The sequence below is a fragment of the Cydia strobilella genome, chromosome Z (assembly GCF_947568885.1).
Source record: "Cydia strobilella chromosome Z, ilCydStro3.1, whole genome shotgun sequence".
In the NCBI taxonomy this organism is placed as follows: Eukaryota; Metazoa; Arthropoda; class Insecta; order Lepidoptera; family Tortricidae; genus Cydia; species Cydia strobilella.
The window spans coordinates 56,343,392-56,360,102 of NC_086068.1; the positions used below are offsets into that span (position 1 = coordinate 56,343,392).

General features: G+C 38.7%; 1 protein-coding gene across 6 annotated transcripts in view; it reads right to left on the reverse strand.

Annotated features, from left to right (window-relative positions):
- Positions 1 to 231: 231 nt before the first annotated feature.
- LOC134755149 (neuropathy target esterase sws) overlaps positions 232 to 16,711 on the reverse strand; it is a 73,484-nt gene continuing 57,004 nt past the window's right edge. The window contains exons 24-31 of one of the 6 annotated variants that reach the window (XM_063691636.1): positions 15,863 to 15,979; positions 14,895 to 15,015; positions 13,969 to 14,059; positions 12,868 to 13,076; positions 10,896 to 11,043; positions 8,291 to 8,341; positions 3,640 to 3,746; positions 232 to 2,877 (exon numbers count right to left, since the gene is read on the reverse strand). In XM_063691636.1, the coding sequence (XP_063547706.1) occupies positions 2,874 to 2,877; positions 3,640 to 3,746; positions 8,291 to 8,341; positions 10,896 to 11,043; positions 12,868 to 13,076; positions 13,969 to 14,059; positions 14,895 to 15,015; positions 15,863 to 15,979 (848 nt within the window). In that variant the 3' untranslated portion in view covers positions 232 to 2,873. Of the gene's footprint in view, positions 2,878 to 3,635; positions 3,747 to 8,290; positions 8,342 to 10,895; positions 11,044 to 12,867; positions 13,077 to 13,968; positions 14,060 to 14,894; positions 15,016 to 15,862; positions 15,980 to 16,711 lie in introns of those variants that run through there. The other 5 variants (XM_063691635.1, XM_063691640.1, XM_063691637.1 and 2 more) reach the window with 5 other exon arrangements.

The window sequence follows — 16,711 nt, forward strand, 5'->3', positions numbered from 1 at the left end:
TCGCGGTGATAAAAACCCTAAGGTGCGTTGGGATAAGATTGAAAGGTATGCCGAAGCATTACGGGCGAGTTTTCATCTTACCCCGCATGAAAAACCCTTTCAATCTTATCCCAACGCACCTTATCTATTTGTTTTATAAGTTACCTCTTCAGCGCAATATAAGCGCAATTACACTGTATGTCCTAAAAATCTTCATATGAGTTACGAAAACGGTAGCACACATTTCAAGTAGTAACTTGTCCTATGTTATTTTTCATTGACTTATGAAACCCGTTTCCGTAACTCAGGAAGATTTTTCGGACATACAGTGTAATTGCGCTTATATTGTGCTGATGAGGTAACTTAAAAAACAAATAGATGGGGTTTTTATAACCGCGACCACAAAATTTTATCGAAATCTGACGAAATAAAGTCGACAACTAAATAAAACTGGGCTCATTTACCTCCTTGAAGGCGTCTATTCTCAATTTTCTCGCGTTATTAAAATATTAAGCAACATCATTAAGGCCAATGTGATTATCATGAAAAGGCCACCATTATGTGTTTAAAATGTGACTTAAATATGGTATATTATACTATTTAATGGTGTTAGATGAGCAGTCTATGTGTTACGGAACCCTATTCAAAATATACAGTCACCCAAGCCAATTCGGTGAAGGTGTTCACAAATATCTGAACAAAACTTCTATTATCATAACGTTATAGGACATGTTCAGATATTTTTGAGCACCATGGCCGATCCGATATATATGACGGCGACTGTTGGATCTATATTATATATTATGTACAAATAGGAAGTCAATGTATTTATTGTCTCTAATACTTCTACGTAGAAATCGTGATACAAAAACACATAAGTACATAATCCGTTCTATTGAGGTCAATATGGGTAAGTGTGGCTACGAGGTATGGCTGGCATTCACATTGGGGCTGTTAATTATTTTACGTTTTTTCCGACGTTTCAGCTAGGTTTACCAATATCTCAATTGACATTTTGCTGGGACGTCAGCCTTCCGTGACCACAGCTAGTGCAACCTAGCTAAAACGTCGGAAAAATGGTAAAATAATAAAATTTAATCTCGTTAGACCCGTTAATGACATTATTTATGTGTACTAAACGCGAGAGTTCAAAGTTTTGTTTAAATAAAAAATTGGGGACATCACATGGTCCATAAATTTGTTAGTTATAGCTGATCCCTTATGTTAGTAACAACAGCAACAGTAACCTAATAAAATATTTAATAAATTATAAACAAAAGCGACTTTGTCCGCGGACCCATTGCCCATAACAAAGGACAATCTAGCTTATTAGCTATCATGTTAAACATTACTTTGAGTTTATTGCGAGTTCATACATTTACACACTTACCCCGCAGTCCACTTATCCGTATTGACCTAACAGCAACATTTGTTAACAAAATACAGTACTTTAAACACCAATGACAGGTTTTCAAGTATAGTTGAACCCTTCGAGTCCTACGGACGAGATATCGAGCTGGCAGAAATTCAAAATTCGATTCTAATTGTAACACCTCAAGGTAGCTTTCTGGCTGGCACATTTCAAACCCTGGGACTCAAGGGGCTAAACCTTGCCCTGCCTTCAATAGTCTGTTTTTTTTATTCCGTAGACTAAAATGGCATTTAATGTGTTGCTAGTTTTTTACGTCTTATAAATAGTGATGTGCTACAACCGGTACTTACCGAAAATAAACTATTGGGAGGTACTTACATTTGTTGATGAAGACGAGAGAAAACGCACTGAACACGTTCGAACACTATACGAGTAAAGTAACGAATGTCGAATACGTAAACCAAAAATACCATATCATATATCAGGTCGGCGATACGTCAATGTATTTTTTTAAATGTTTGAGTAGATTAGTAGTGAGTAGATTTTATTTATTGTTTATTTCCCATCAGGTATAGCGAGTAGATATAATTTATTGTTTATTTTGAAAGTTAAATTAATTTAATATTTATCGGTTATTCACAACCGAAATCAAAGATCAGCACTGTTTGTTTTAAGCTGGTCACATTATTTCTACTTTTAACATTTGTGGTTGTAATTTTAGTGTACGGAATAAAAAAAACTGTTAGTGATATTTTTATTTGTGGGTCATACAGCAAGGTGAATGTGGAGAAGACCGGCTTATTCAATTTATTGCTAGGAAGAAAGACAGGGCAAGGGCTCTGGTATCAGTATACGTCGCTCAGACAACAGAAGAGCTTCACTCCTTCTGCTCTACCGATCTTCTGTTAGAGGGTAAAACCGACGAAAGAGCTTGTAGACGATCTTCACCACATTGACCTATAAATAGTTTTTTTTTTCCTGTTACCAAAAATTTGAGCAGTTGAGTTAAAGTTCAATTATTATGAAGTATCAGTGTTCACAGTTCCCGAATTGTTTTTGGTATGTACCTGTAATACTTCGGTACCTTTGATTTTCAGTGACAAAAAAAGGAAATCACAACTGTGTGACCCAAAAAAGTATCACAATAAAGACAAAAACAATGTGTCCACACTACAGTTCCCTATAACTAACATTCTACACTTGGTACTAGTCTATATTTGGCATAGTCCGCACGTTGCGGTTATTGCAACTCTGCCATTTTGTGGCCAAAATCGGAAACTTAAACATGACATTGACACTTCGACGCACGCAAAGTAGATTGCTGCCTACAGTGCACCCAAGCCATCTTGTGGTCTAAATCGGAAACTTAATCACTTTGCGCCAATAATCAAGGGGCTCCTGTGTTGCCCCCTATAGTTAATGGACGCTCGCTATAGGACGTATGTATATGATCCGTTCAGTTTTGGCAGACGCCGCGGGAATGTTCGTACAGCGCTTTGCACAAGTCGTGCAGGGTTGCGTCTCACCTGTGGAGATATTTATACGTAAATGGGTAATTCTCTGTGCATGTGCACTTCCAAGGCAAGAGTAAGGTCAATAAGGGTAAGTGTGGCATATGGCTAAGTGTGGCTGGCCTTTACAATGGGGGTTGTTTACCTATAGCGTTTATTCGCACTTGTTTAGTGGCAAATGTATGAACTCGCAATAAATACTAATCAATGTGTAAATATGTAGGCCAGCCACACTTAACCATTAGCTACACTTACCCCTATTGATCCTATTACTATTTTACCGCGTGCTTTAAAGCTAAGGTTTCAAACGTTATCATGCCAAATATCGGCTCCTTAGCTTTGAAGTGTTAATAAATTGCGTCACGTAACCGAAACTTTTCTAGAATAAACCGAAAACTGTATCGTAAATTTCTTACCTGCCCCCTCCGCGTTTATTAAGCGGGCCATACACCTCGCATTCCGAGTCGATTTCGTCTTTAGACAGCGAGAGGGAGCCACCGACGCGACGAGTTATAAGACCATTCTATGATTCTACCATGAGTAGATAAACCGCAAAGCGGGGCTCCTACTACAGTCAGCAGCAGAAGTTGCTAAGCGGGCGAGGTGTTCAAAATTATCTTGACGGGACTTTATTGTTAAGAGAATAAGAGTGTGTCAAGGAATTTTGAACACCTCGCCCGCTTTGCAACTTTTGCTGCTGACTGTGCATACTCGATTAGTTCCCGCACCGCGGGACTCATTGTCCTAGGCTCCTTATGAATCAAAGGTAATCCTCACCTGCCCCCTCCACGTTTATTAAGCGGATCATACACCTCCGACTCGGAGTCCATTTCATCTTCAGATAGCGAGAGGGAGCCACCGACGCGCCGGGTACGCAGACCCTCCTGAAATAAGTTGAAAATTATTTCATATTGTGCTTGTAACATTATTCCTTTCTGACATTAAACATACCTCTACCCGAAAAGCATAACACAACGATTCCCAATTAGGTTTTATTATTAAATAATTTAGGCCCGCTGTACGGTTATGTATCCCCGTAATTTCTATGAACACATTTATAGCGAAGTGACATTTTGGTGTTTTTAGGGTTCCGTACCCAAAGGGTAAAAACGGAACCCTATTACTAAGACTCCGCAGTCCGTCTGTCTGTCTGTCACCAAGCTGTATCTCATCAACCGTGATAGCTAGACAGTTGAAATTTTCACAGATGATGTATTTCTGTTGCCGCTATAACAACAAATACTAAAAAGTACGGAACCCTCGGTGCGCGAGTCCGACTCGCACTTGGCCGGTTTTTTTTTTTTGTTTTCTGATAGAAGTCCCTGACTACTGCCCAAAAGCAAGAAACATCAAAATGTAAAAGCTGTTCGTACAAAATATGTCAACAGAAATGATGCGTTCGTAACGCCTGTGATATTTAACCCTGTACGCTGTACGTGTTTATGGACACGCGTAATAGTATAATTACATACCAAAGGCAGTAACAGTAAAGTACGAAATGTCCGTAGATACCTAAACCTACTACTTTTTTGTTCGACGGAGCCTGAAAGCGTCAACTTCATTTAGCATAGCGGGCCGAAAGTTAACGCTTTTCGGCTGGCAGATATAAGTCAATATACAAACACTGTTATAATTACATCAATATAGTGTGATGAGACATTATCTACGTTGTCTGATAATAATAGTTACGACAACAACTATAAGCCATAGATGAAACAAGAAAGATAGAGATGTCAAGGCGATGGGCCTAGGCCAATTTGTTGTTATTTCGAATCGATTTATTGTTATTGGGTATGGCAGAAGAGGCATCAGAGCCAAGTGAATGCAGTGGAAATGAGAGCGTTGAGAAGTGTGTGTGGTGATTACAAGATAGAATTAGGAACAGTGTGATAAGGGAGAAGTGTGGACTGAACGAAGATGTAGTGACAAAAATTGAGAAAGGTATGTTGAGATGGTTTGGACACGTGGAAAGAATGAGTGAAAGAAGGCTAAAAAAGAGAGTGTATAAGGGAGAGGTAGAAACGGGAGTTGGAAGGGGCAGATCTCGGCGGATTTTCTCTGATCAGATCGGGGAAATCTTGAAGAAAGGCCAGGTCAAGAGCACCCTAAACCGGCGAGCGTGTATGAGGAATGTTATGAAAGTGAAGGAAGCGGAAGAGGTATGTCAGGATCCTAGCAAGTGGAAATCCGTGGTCTCTGTCTGCCCCTCCGGAAAATTGGCGTGATTATATGTATGTGTATGTATGTATGTGTGTATCGAATCGAAAAAATCAGTTAATCCTGTGCTTAACTACTTTAGGGTTTAAATAGTGATTTTGAGATAAGGCCAATGCGGTGAAGACTGGCATATATATGTTTGGTTGTGAAAACCGTCATAGGGTAAGAGCTCTCGTAATTGTATACGTACCTACTGCGCTCAGACAGAGTCAGAAAGGAAGAACTTCGCTCCTTCTGCTCTACCGGCCTTCTGCATGTGGAGTATGTGTCGTTTTCAACCAACCAAAGGTACCACATTGTCGCTTGCCATAAGGACGCTTTGACAGGTTTTTCGTATAAAGATACAAGCAATTTTCGTCCTTATGGTAAGCGACGATGTGGTACCTTTTGATTGAAAACGTCACATATGTACAAGCGCAAGAGTTGTAAGAGGTTGTTGACGGTCTTACCTGACAGACATTCTACTCCACATTGACCTTAAGAGTCCCCGGCAAGCTCGGCCGAATTTCACCTTCCCATACAAACGGAGTTTCGTTCTCATTTTGAAAATACGTGTGGGATTGTAATGAAACTTTGCATATACAATGACATGAGGTATATCTAGGTCTGTAATTAATTAGCTCCAGTTTATAAAACAAACGAAGTAGAGTAAAAACAAGTTTTGTATGAAAAAACTTAAATTCGCTGTATTTTTTTAACTTTGGTATCTGAAGATACATAAAGTAATTACAGACATAGATATACCTTATCCTATTGTAAGTACAAAGTTTCACAGCAAACTAGCTACTAGTTTTAAAATGAGAGCGTAACTACGTTTGTATGGAGAACCGAGCTTGCCGGGGTGACCCTGAAGAAGAGATTTTTAGATAAAAATACAGAAGGTGCATAATTTGTGCCAGAAAGTGGAGTAAATTCCTAAAGCATAAGTGCAAAGAGGATCTTAAGCCTGAAAGATGCTTGTTACAAAAGGTGATTACCGTGTGTCGTCCTCCCAGTGCCCGAATAAATAAATAGAAACCATCTAAGCTAACTTCATCTATTGTCTTCGGTTACCGCGATAGTTACTCATGAAATAAAACTATGAAAACGGATTATATCGCGTATATTGAATTTATAATACATCCCGACGTTTCGAACTCTTTACAGCGTTCGTGGTCAACGGGTGACTGAGGAAAACTTACAAAGTGCAAAAATACCAATAATAAATATATAATATAAGTGTGTATATGTATTATAAATTCAATATACGCGATATAATCCGTTTTCATAGTTTTATTTCATAACTTCATCTACTTGAATAGAACAATGTGAGGGAGTAACATTATTAACTGTCATATTTATATAGAAATGTAACCTTAATGATGTCATCGCCACATTTTGTCATTGCAAATGCGATGCAAAGTCAGCTTGGTCAGACGCCGACCACGCATTAGGTTTCCCACTTCTTCAGAATAATAACTATTTCTATAACCTTTTTTTTTTTCCAGATCCAGAGGCCGTGAGTTCAAGTCTCACCCAAGGCAGTAATTTTTCCACTTTTAAATTTATTCTATGCTTAATAGCATCGATCGCAGACGTTTCTGCTTGTTAATAATTAATTTATTTCTATAACCGTCATGAGAAAGCAAAAGAAAATAATAGGGTATTTGACATTTTTTTATGAATGGTATCACTCGATCAGGTTTGTTTTTAGGATCAAATGTCTGTATGGGACCCATTGCCTTAAAGCAATACAAAAGTCATAAATGATGGTCAAAGTCTGGCACCCGCACCTGACGAAACGCTTCTAACAAAATGGCAATACATCGAGACGTCACCATTTAACGTCACTATTGCTTAGAAGCCGTTTCGATGTATGGGAAACAAGGAAATTGCGATTTTGCCGGTGAAATATTGCGTTTATGTATATTATTGCTGTACAATATTTTGTTTAATAAAATGCAAGGAATCGAATGGTACCATTATTTTTTTCCTATTTGTACTTTTTTATAATTCCCATATGTTATTTAAGTTTCCGATTTATTGTTATAAATTGCTCGCTTTCTATGAATTAAATAAATATTTAACTAGATTTAGTTATAAAATTCAACATGTGTCAACAACCCTATTTCCAAGTGCGGCCGACGAATATACTAGTATACTAGTCTGACACAGCAGTAGCGTGGACAACCAAACCACGTGATATTAGAAGGCGTACAGCGCCTATGATGCCATTAAAGAATTATTAATAGTAAAAGACAGAAATAAATATACCATAGAAGACGCAAATGCATTTACTTCGCGTGTCTGAACCCCGACCAAGCGTCGAGGTTGGCCGTCGCTCTTTACAGTCCACGCCGCCGGTTGTTGCAGCCGGTCGTCCGTGAAAACTTAAAATAGTTATTTACGATACAAGTGCGGAAAAGAGGAAATACGAAACGAGTGGCGATAAATAAAAACACGACCGCAGGGAGTGTTTTAAATCGACAAGAGTTCCGAATTACCTATAGGCACGTGTATCGTACAACGTTTTACAATACATATGGCCCTTTAAACTTTCGACATATGCACGAAAAGTGCTCCTTACGCACTAGTGCGAGAAAGTAGCACCATATGTACTGTAAAATGCTTTGTTGCATGATAATTAACTGCAACAGCCCAAAAATTGCGAGCACCCAAAGGCAAGAACATCAACAACAGATAATAATTTTAAAATTTTATTATGCGTAAATTTTGTATGAAAAATTCGACACGCTTGGTTTCAATACAAATCGTGGTATTTGCGTCATCTAGCGTATACCTATATATTAAATCTGTGGTACAAGAGGTGTTAGGTAAGTCTAAGAAAAGTCGTGCTTAGAATTTGAGAGCTGAAATAGATTCCCATTGCCAATGTGAACGTACAGTCGCCATCAGATATATCGGAGCGGCCAAGGTATTCACAATATCTGAACAAGCACTCTAACGCCTTGATAATAGTGGCGTGCTCAGATATTTTTGAGCACCTTGGCCGCTCCGATATCTCTGATGGCGACTGTTTAGCGTCATCGTCTACCCAAGCTGTTAAACTCTCGAGCACAGTTTTTTCATAGAAATAAAACCTTTTTTTTACAATCAATAAATTTTTGATACCAGTAAACCCGTGACAAACGAAACCACAACCTCTGGCATAAAGTCAAGCTATAGTCCCAGCGCACAAACAAAGAAAAAAGCAAACTACGGTGCCATGTACCAATTCAGTGTCACTGATCCATGCCGCTCCCTCCTCAACGCTTGAAGATATCTGCGTGTATTAGAAATACCATGTTAGTTGGTGCCCCTCCTATTATAGAGCCAAGAGTTTTAAAGACTCGATATTTTAACACGTTGGTCGCCAAAGACAAGGCACGCAAGGTTACAGTGGAATATTAACCTCCGTAAATATTCAGAAAAAAGTAACCATTTTACTTTTTTTCGAAACCATCAACTTTTGGGTTAATAAGACTCAGAATCACGAGTACTAGAATGAGACAAAAAAAAATGTTTCCCCAGTTTTTTATACAAATTTTGGGTGTCAGTTTTGTACTGTATGTGAAAATGCGTTACAAAACTGACATTTTTTTGGCACATTTTTTTTTAACTTTTTAAATCGACGGTCTTCATGATTCCAAGTAGAAATAACCCAAAAGTTGATGAATTTTCGGAGAAAAGTAAATGGTACACTTTTAATCGAATTTAAACTGTTGTGAGACATACTAACATTAAATCATTAAACAATTGAGTCTAAACCGTAAAATGATTTAATGGTACACTTTTAAGTGAAAATGCCCACCTATAAGGTTTACTATGGCGCGTTCAAACGGTTCTACAGATTCAGTGCATAATTGTTTTCCATCGTATTTTCTCGGAAACATTCGTATTTGTAAGTTGTCATGCTACTTCAGTCAACGTCAGTACTTTTTGTACCGAGACTGACTGAAATAGCATGACACGTTCGTACGTTTCCGTGAAAATACGATGGAAAATAATTATGCACTACATCTGTAGCTAAGGCAAGTACTCGTAGCGTATCTATATCAACTGAGGCCCGTAGTTAATTTATCGAATGGGGCTGTGCTTTGCTTACGATCTCTCGGGCTAAGATCACGTGGCGTTTTGCCCGCATTGCCACTCTATAGTTGGGCATTTTTTTCTGTTGTGATGCACTGGACTTTTTTTAGGATATGTAAATTTAATGTTATTTGTGCCCAGAATCATGAGCTGATTCCATGCACCTAGGAAAGAAACAATGTCCCAAAATTTTCATACATTTTACGTACTTTCCATTTTGTTACCGCCGTACTCGGCCGTGCAATGTGTTTGAAAAATGGTAACGGAATGGAAAAAATGAAACTTGGGACGCTTTTTTCCTCCTAGTAAGAACGAAGGAGCTCGTGATTCTGAGTAGGAAAAACATTAAATTTACCTATTTTGGAAAAAAAGTCCAGTGCATCACTACAGAAAAAAATGCCCAGTTATGGAAAGCAAGTCTTCTGTAGTAGAACGTTAATTTCAAGTCTTTAAGACGGCTCAGGACTTAGATCTAACTTACAAGCCCCACTTGATCTACATTTAATAGGTGAAAACCACACACATCTTATAACTATTTCTAATTACAACCAGGAATAGGCATCAACTATTCTACTCCCTGTGATTGGGAAATGAATTGGTAGTTTTTCATTACCATAATATATGTAAGTAAAGTATCTATATTATTTGAAAATATGTGTCGTTTTCAAGCAAAAGGTACCACATTGTCGCTTGCCATAAGGACGCTCTGACAGGTTTGTTTTTCGTAAAAAGATACAAGTAATTTTCGTACCTTTTGATTGAAAACGTCACATATATATAAAATACCCTCCGTAATAAAAAAAAGGCATTTTAAAAACACTAATTAATGGCAGTTACTGTTTAAAGTATTGATATTGACATGGAACGGGACATTATTAAAGTGTTGTCCGTGACTGGATCGAATCCATTGCAATACTACCCTAAACTCGCCTCCAAAATTGAGCGAACTAAACGGGGTTAACAACTGTCAAAGGTTTGCAGAGATGGCGCCATCATAGCTTGCCCCTTTTTCTATGAGATTTGGCTTAAAGGGCTGGCATCCAGGGCATTAAAAAAACAAAAATTTGACACAGTTCTAGGGACTGACAGGGCAAGCTATGCTGGCGCCATCTGCTAATTATTTCGACCGGCCAACCCCATTGACATGAGATTGTCATCCATTGCAATACTACCCTAAACTCGACTCCAAAATTGAGCGAACTAAATTGACATGAGATTGTCAGATAAAATGATACCAGGAATAGCAAAGGAAAAATTGTCACGAGTATATGTCGATAAAATGATATCGATAAGTAAGATATTGCATGTATGTGATAGTTATAAAGGGGTCACAAACGATATCGATTTATATGAATGCGACGAGAAAAGTGGTTGATCCTGTCTTGCTTGGTGATAAGGTTCAATTTAGTTTGGCAAATGAGTAATGATAGCGCTGAGCTCCTGGTGTAGGCGGCGGTTGAGTCGTTGTCGTCCGGTGTCTAATACCTCTTAAAAACACTTTTATACCGCGTCGTAGGGGTAGACAAGAAGAAATGTTGACAGTTCTCGTTCGAATTGAATGCATACTTAACTCGCGCCCTCTCAGTGCTTTATCTGTGGATCTATACTATTCAGCCGCCCAAATGCATGAGTCGTCTTCAGGAATTTGGTTTTAGATAATAATGTAGCCTGAGGTCTCTATATAATCTAGCTTGATCAATGATAAGATTTAATTTAGTTTGACAAAAAAGTATAACTCATGAGGTTACCTCCATAATGCCCCCGCTGGGCTCCGAGGCGTAGCCTTCGAAGTGTCTCGGGTCCTCCTCGTAGTCAGACGAGGAGGAGGAGTCGTTGTCCGTGCCGCGCCCCGTGCGGACTGAGCACACCATTTGTGCTAGGTCCGTGAATGTGTAGCTGGAAAGAGATCACGTGATTAAATTGTGGTACAGTAGGGCCTTGTGGTACAGTAGGGGTTGTTCTTTTGAAGTACGGATTACCGTACTTCAAAAGAACAACCCTCGCGGAGCGTTCGGATTATAGTGTTTTAGATATAAAACATAAGTATATTCTGAAAAAATATATTTAATGAGACTCCAAAATTACACAAAAAAAAATTGTAACAGCAACTTAACACTACGTAGTTGTGATGTGAAATACGAAATTAGTTCAGGATCCCTTTTATAGTTTTTCGTAAATAACTCTTAAACGGTGGCCCGTAGCAAAAAATGTTCTATTACATAAGTAATTTGCATAAAAATTTCTACAAAAAAGATTCAATATACTTTTTAGTTAGAATCAATATTTCAAAATATATTTATTAATTTATTTTACACTTTATTGCACAAGAACAAGTACAAAAGGCGGACTTAATGCCTTGAGGCATTCTCTACCAGTCCACCACTGGGCCAAAGACTGCACCCACCTTAACTAATTTTAAGGTGGGTGCAGTGCGATGCGAAAAAAAATGTTCTAAATATAAATTCTAAGACTTACGCCAATATGCAAACTAGTAATATTTATATACTATAATACCTTTATAAACTACATAAATAAACAATATAAATACATATACAAATTTATAATATACATAAATATATTTTTGCATGTGCGGGGAAGGGTTAGGGGGGGGGGTCCCATTAGACAGTATCTAGCAGGTGCTTGTAGAGCATTCGTTTGAAAGTCAGCTTGTTTGGGGCTTGTCTAATCGTTAGAGGGAGCGAATTCCAAAGACGGATTGCTTGAACAGCGAAAGAAGACGTGAGAAAACCGGTATGGTGAGGGAGAACAGAGAGTTTAAGAAGAAGAAGAATATATGAGTGGGAAAGTATATTAGTTTTTCGTAAATAACACGTAAACGGTAGCCCGTAGCAAGAAATAGTCTTGTACGTAAATAATATGTATAAAATTTCCTACAAAACCGATATACCTACAGGCTGTCCCAAAAATATCACGTCAAACTGACACTGGAGGTAGGACACCCTAAAATGATCATTGAAACAAGCTTAACATGACCTCAGTAAAAGTTGCACGGTTTTCGAATTATTATAACCGATATGGTACACTATATGTTTACATAATTTAATACATAGTTACTCAAATTTAATTTTGTAGGAAAAAAGTTACCACTACATTTGAGGTTATAAAAGTTCTCTGAAAAAAAAAACCGGCCAAGTGCGAGTCGGATACGCGCACTAAGGGTTCCGTACCATTACGCATAAACAGCAAAAAAAAACACGTTTGTTGTATGGGAGCCCCGCTTAAATATTTATTTTATTCTGTAGTATTTGTTGTTATAGCGGCAACAGAAATACATCATCTGTGAAAATTTCAACTGTCTAGCTATCACGGTTCATGAGATCAAAGATAGATATAACTCCGTAATAGATGGATACAGTCTAAGGAAAAAACGTGCCTCGAAAATCACGAAAATTTGATTCTCGATCAGAGGGCGCCACTAGTTTTGGCCTAAACTCGTATAGAGGGCGTTGACGGTTTCGTTTGTTATTTATAATTTTAACGCATATCAGTGAAAGAACATGGGTCAAAATCATAAAAATAATTAATGCAAATAAAAAAAATCATTTATCTATATTTAAATACATTCCATCGTATTTTTATAAATCTTCATTTTTAGTTTTAAAGTGTGTCGACAGATGGCAGTAAATTTACTGGGGTTACAAAATTTACTATGACAGTACCGCTCTAGTATAAGTTACTCTATGCTGTAACCCCACTCACTCAGTCAGCTGCGGGATCTCGTCAGGCCGCCTCGAGTCGGCGGCGGCGCCCGACACGCCGCCGCCGCCGCCGCGCCGCTGCCCCTCGAAGTACGCCGCGCCGTGCCGGTATCCGACCTCGCGGATTTCGTCGAATGAGCCGAATTGGAGCGTTTTGTACGCGTCGATCGGAGGCCGGATGTATTCGCAGTAGTCCGATTTTTTCACTTCCTGAAAGAGATAAAATTGCAGAGGACGCATGGAGACAGAAGAAACAGCCTCTCACGTGGTGCTGGGCAAAACATCTCGGATCCCCGAGGCCCTACTCAACATCAAAGGTTTGATAGGTTTCCTCGAGAAGTTGGGCTGGCAGTACTAGCCCATCCCCCATATCACGCAAAATAGGCGCCAGTCGTCGAGTTGCGGAAAATCGCCCGAACTACAATAAAATACAAGAGATAAAAGTAGCAAGTAAGCTTTTTGTTTTACTAGGGGGCAAAGTTTTTTAACCTATCGTGCTAATATTGATAACAGAGCAAGCGAAAGATTCCAAAATTTAACCACGACCGTAGCGAAGGTTCGAAAAGTGGAATCTTGAACGTTGCAAACACAAAAATTTTCACCACACACCAATCGAAACGCAGACACCTACGCGAGAAAAATACTTACTGTAAAATGTACATATGCATTAGGGTAATTAGAATCAGTATACCAAGTACAAGTTTGTTAAGAACTATAGATAATAGAAGAGAAAAGATGCTTGGGCTCCTGATGCGACAGACAGACAGCGAAGTCTTAGTAATAGGGTCCCGTTTTTACCCTTTGGGTACGGAACCCTAAAAAATCACAACAAAAGAAGTACATACATTGGATTATCCCTCATCATTAATCAAATATACCTAATAAAATAAATAATTAATCATTTCGAATAAAAATTAATCCCGCCCTTTTATCGTTCATAGAGTTGTGGCGTTCCCGGTAACATTCCCCATTTTGTATGGGGAAATTTCTCGCCCATACGAAACGGGGAATGTTACGGGGAACGGCACAACTCTAATTCGTTAATGTAGTCTTGTGTGATCTAAAATTACGGCTACAAATGTCATTCGCAAAGCGAACTCACCTCCAATTGCCGGTTGCATGAAACGTAGGCGAGTCGACTCTGTATGTCTGGCAAATTTGGCACTTTTACCGGAGTTGTGAATGGATTCCATCTGAAACGATACGCGATTTTCAGTCCAGAGAGCCTACCGCGAATCACGTTCGACGTGTTGCCTCCCTGTCACGCTTACGTACGAATATACAATTGCGACAGAGAGGCAACACGTCGAAAGTGGAAATCGAAACGCAGACGCCAAGTACGACTCGACGTTGACGACGACCGCCATACATTTGTTTTTACAATGTATGGCAGTTGGCATCAATTTCAGTGCGTATCTAGTTCTGTACACACACACATATTGGCAGACCGTCCAAAGCGCAAGCGATCCTATTCTGTAGGGGGCAGCACCTGCCTGTTGGCGTGATATTTCAACGTCAAGTTCTATACAGTTCTATACTGTTAGTTTTAAGTTGCGTGACGCATTGGTTAAACTGTAATGTCATGTAAACATTCTTATCAATAAAATAAAATAAAAAATACATATTTTGGCCGAACGAGCATGATCCCCATTTATGAACAACAAGTGGGACAAATAATTTTAACAATGTAATCCATACTAATATTATAAATGCGAAAGTCTGTCTGTATGTTACCTCTTCACGCTTAACCCGCTGAACGGATTTAGTTGAAATTTGGCATGGATATGGTTTGAGTCCCGGGGAAGGACATATGACAGTTTTTATCCCGAAAATCATCCCTTAAGAGGGTGAAAAGCGGGGTGGAATTGAGATAATTAATGAATTGCCTGATAATCTGTGTGCATATGCTCAAAATTTAATGATTACCATGAGACTTTATTCAGTCGCTATATTTACTTTAGCTGCTGTTACTAAGTCCACGCAGACGAAGTCGCGGGCAAAAGCTAGTGGTAAATAAAGTAGACTAACCTTTTCCACAATAACCACCATCCAGAGAGGTCGTCGCCATAATTCGTGAGGTCCGTATCGTCTTGGGACCCCACGTCTATGGCTAGGATGTGTTTTGCGCCCAACGAGCGCATAACGTCGGCTGTGGACATCGAAATTTGCATGTTCACTCGTGAACGGCCTTAGAGGTAAACGTAAATTAACTAAACACGTTTTATTATTGAAGACTAGATGACCTGGCGAATTTCGTTTCACCTATATCTATTTTTTTTGCAGTCTTAATTTTTTCTTTTTTAAGAACGTTCTCCTGACAATAACAAACACAAAATAAGAATTAGCGAAATTGTTCCTCCCATTCACGAGTGATATCGTGACCAAGTGAAATTGGGATTGCCGTGCGTTCATATATATTTTAGGTAATTTAAGTACATATACTTTGTTTAAATCTACTCTTATGTTAAGAAAATATTAAAAATGAAGTCAATTCTCAATTGGATTATAACCCACACGCAAAAACGCGTGTAATAATGGCGTGTAATCAGGAAAAAAAATCTAAATCATTTTCCTAATACAAAACAATAAGAACAAATAATCCGTATATAAATGAAAAAAGCCCAAAGGAAAAACGTCAACACTCCTTTTCGTGAAATTAACAGATATTAAAATTTTAACGTTCAAACCGCTATAGGTAAACAGTGTAAACACACAACATATGAAGAGCATATTACCTATACTACCTATAGTTACCAAATAGGCTGGTTCACACAGAACAAACCGCCTCGCGAGAAAGTTGCCGCGTGTAGCAGCTCAGCAAATGTGCCTAGCCTGAGGTAATGCGGCCGAGGAACGTCTCCACCGTCCAAGCTGATTCGCGCGGCAATTTCCTCGCGAAACGGCTCGTTCTGTGTGGATCAGCCTAATTAGGATTTTGGCCTTTTATCGTTTTTCCTTCGTCTCATCATATATTCCAAAATTCTAAAAAAACGTACCAGGCACATTATTGACGTAGCACCCATCCAGCAGCAGATGCCCATCCTTCGGGTCGCAGATCGGCGGGAATATTCCTGCTATACTCATCGAAGCCCGGCAGTATCTCCACAACGTATCTGTACATGGTGACTGTATCTATCCGTTCCGTCGGTACGCTCTGTCTGGGGTTGCCATTACTTACCGTTGGGACTGAGTGTAAAGAATATGAGGGTGTTAGAGTGACGGTGCTGTGAAGCGATAGGTTTTTTAAGGAATGTCTACGTACCAGGTTTTTTTAGCCTACATTTAAAATAGAAAACTTATTTTGCTAAACCTATCTAAAAGCTTTCTATATACCTATAGGTTATGAAGAAATGAAGAGTAATTTATCAAGTTATATACAAAAGTATACTCAAATTATGAGGACGCACATGTTTGAAATTACTGTTAAAGAGCCATCATAAAACGCATCCTATTAGAAAAAGTTGAAGATTAAAAAAAAAAACTCAACACCTCATATTTACACTCAGCCTAATCGTAATTAGCTACATGCATGATTTTTTTGGAAGATGCCAATCGATTCTACTTTCCGTGATATTAAAATGTTTCTGATAAACCTGCTATCTATTGTACCCCAGAAATTTCAAAATTGAGAAAATAAATGTGGCAGGTGCACCGCGAGTGTAAACGCCACATACAAATATTGTGCGGCCGTGACGTCACAGGCCGTAGGCCCGCACCAAAATGTATGAAAGAATCGTGAAAAACAAGTTTACCCGTTATATTACGTTTTCAAACTCGGATATCTAAATATCAATTTTTACAAAACTGATACAAAAAATAGCGGATTTCGAATTTTTGCTTTAATT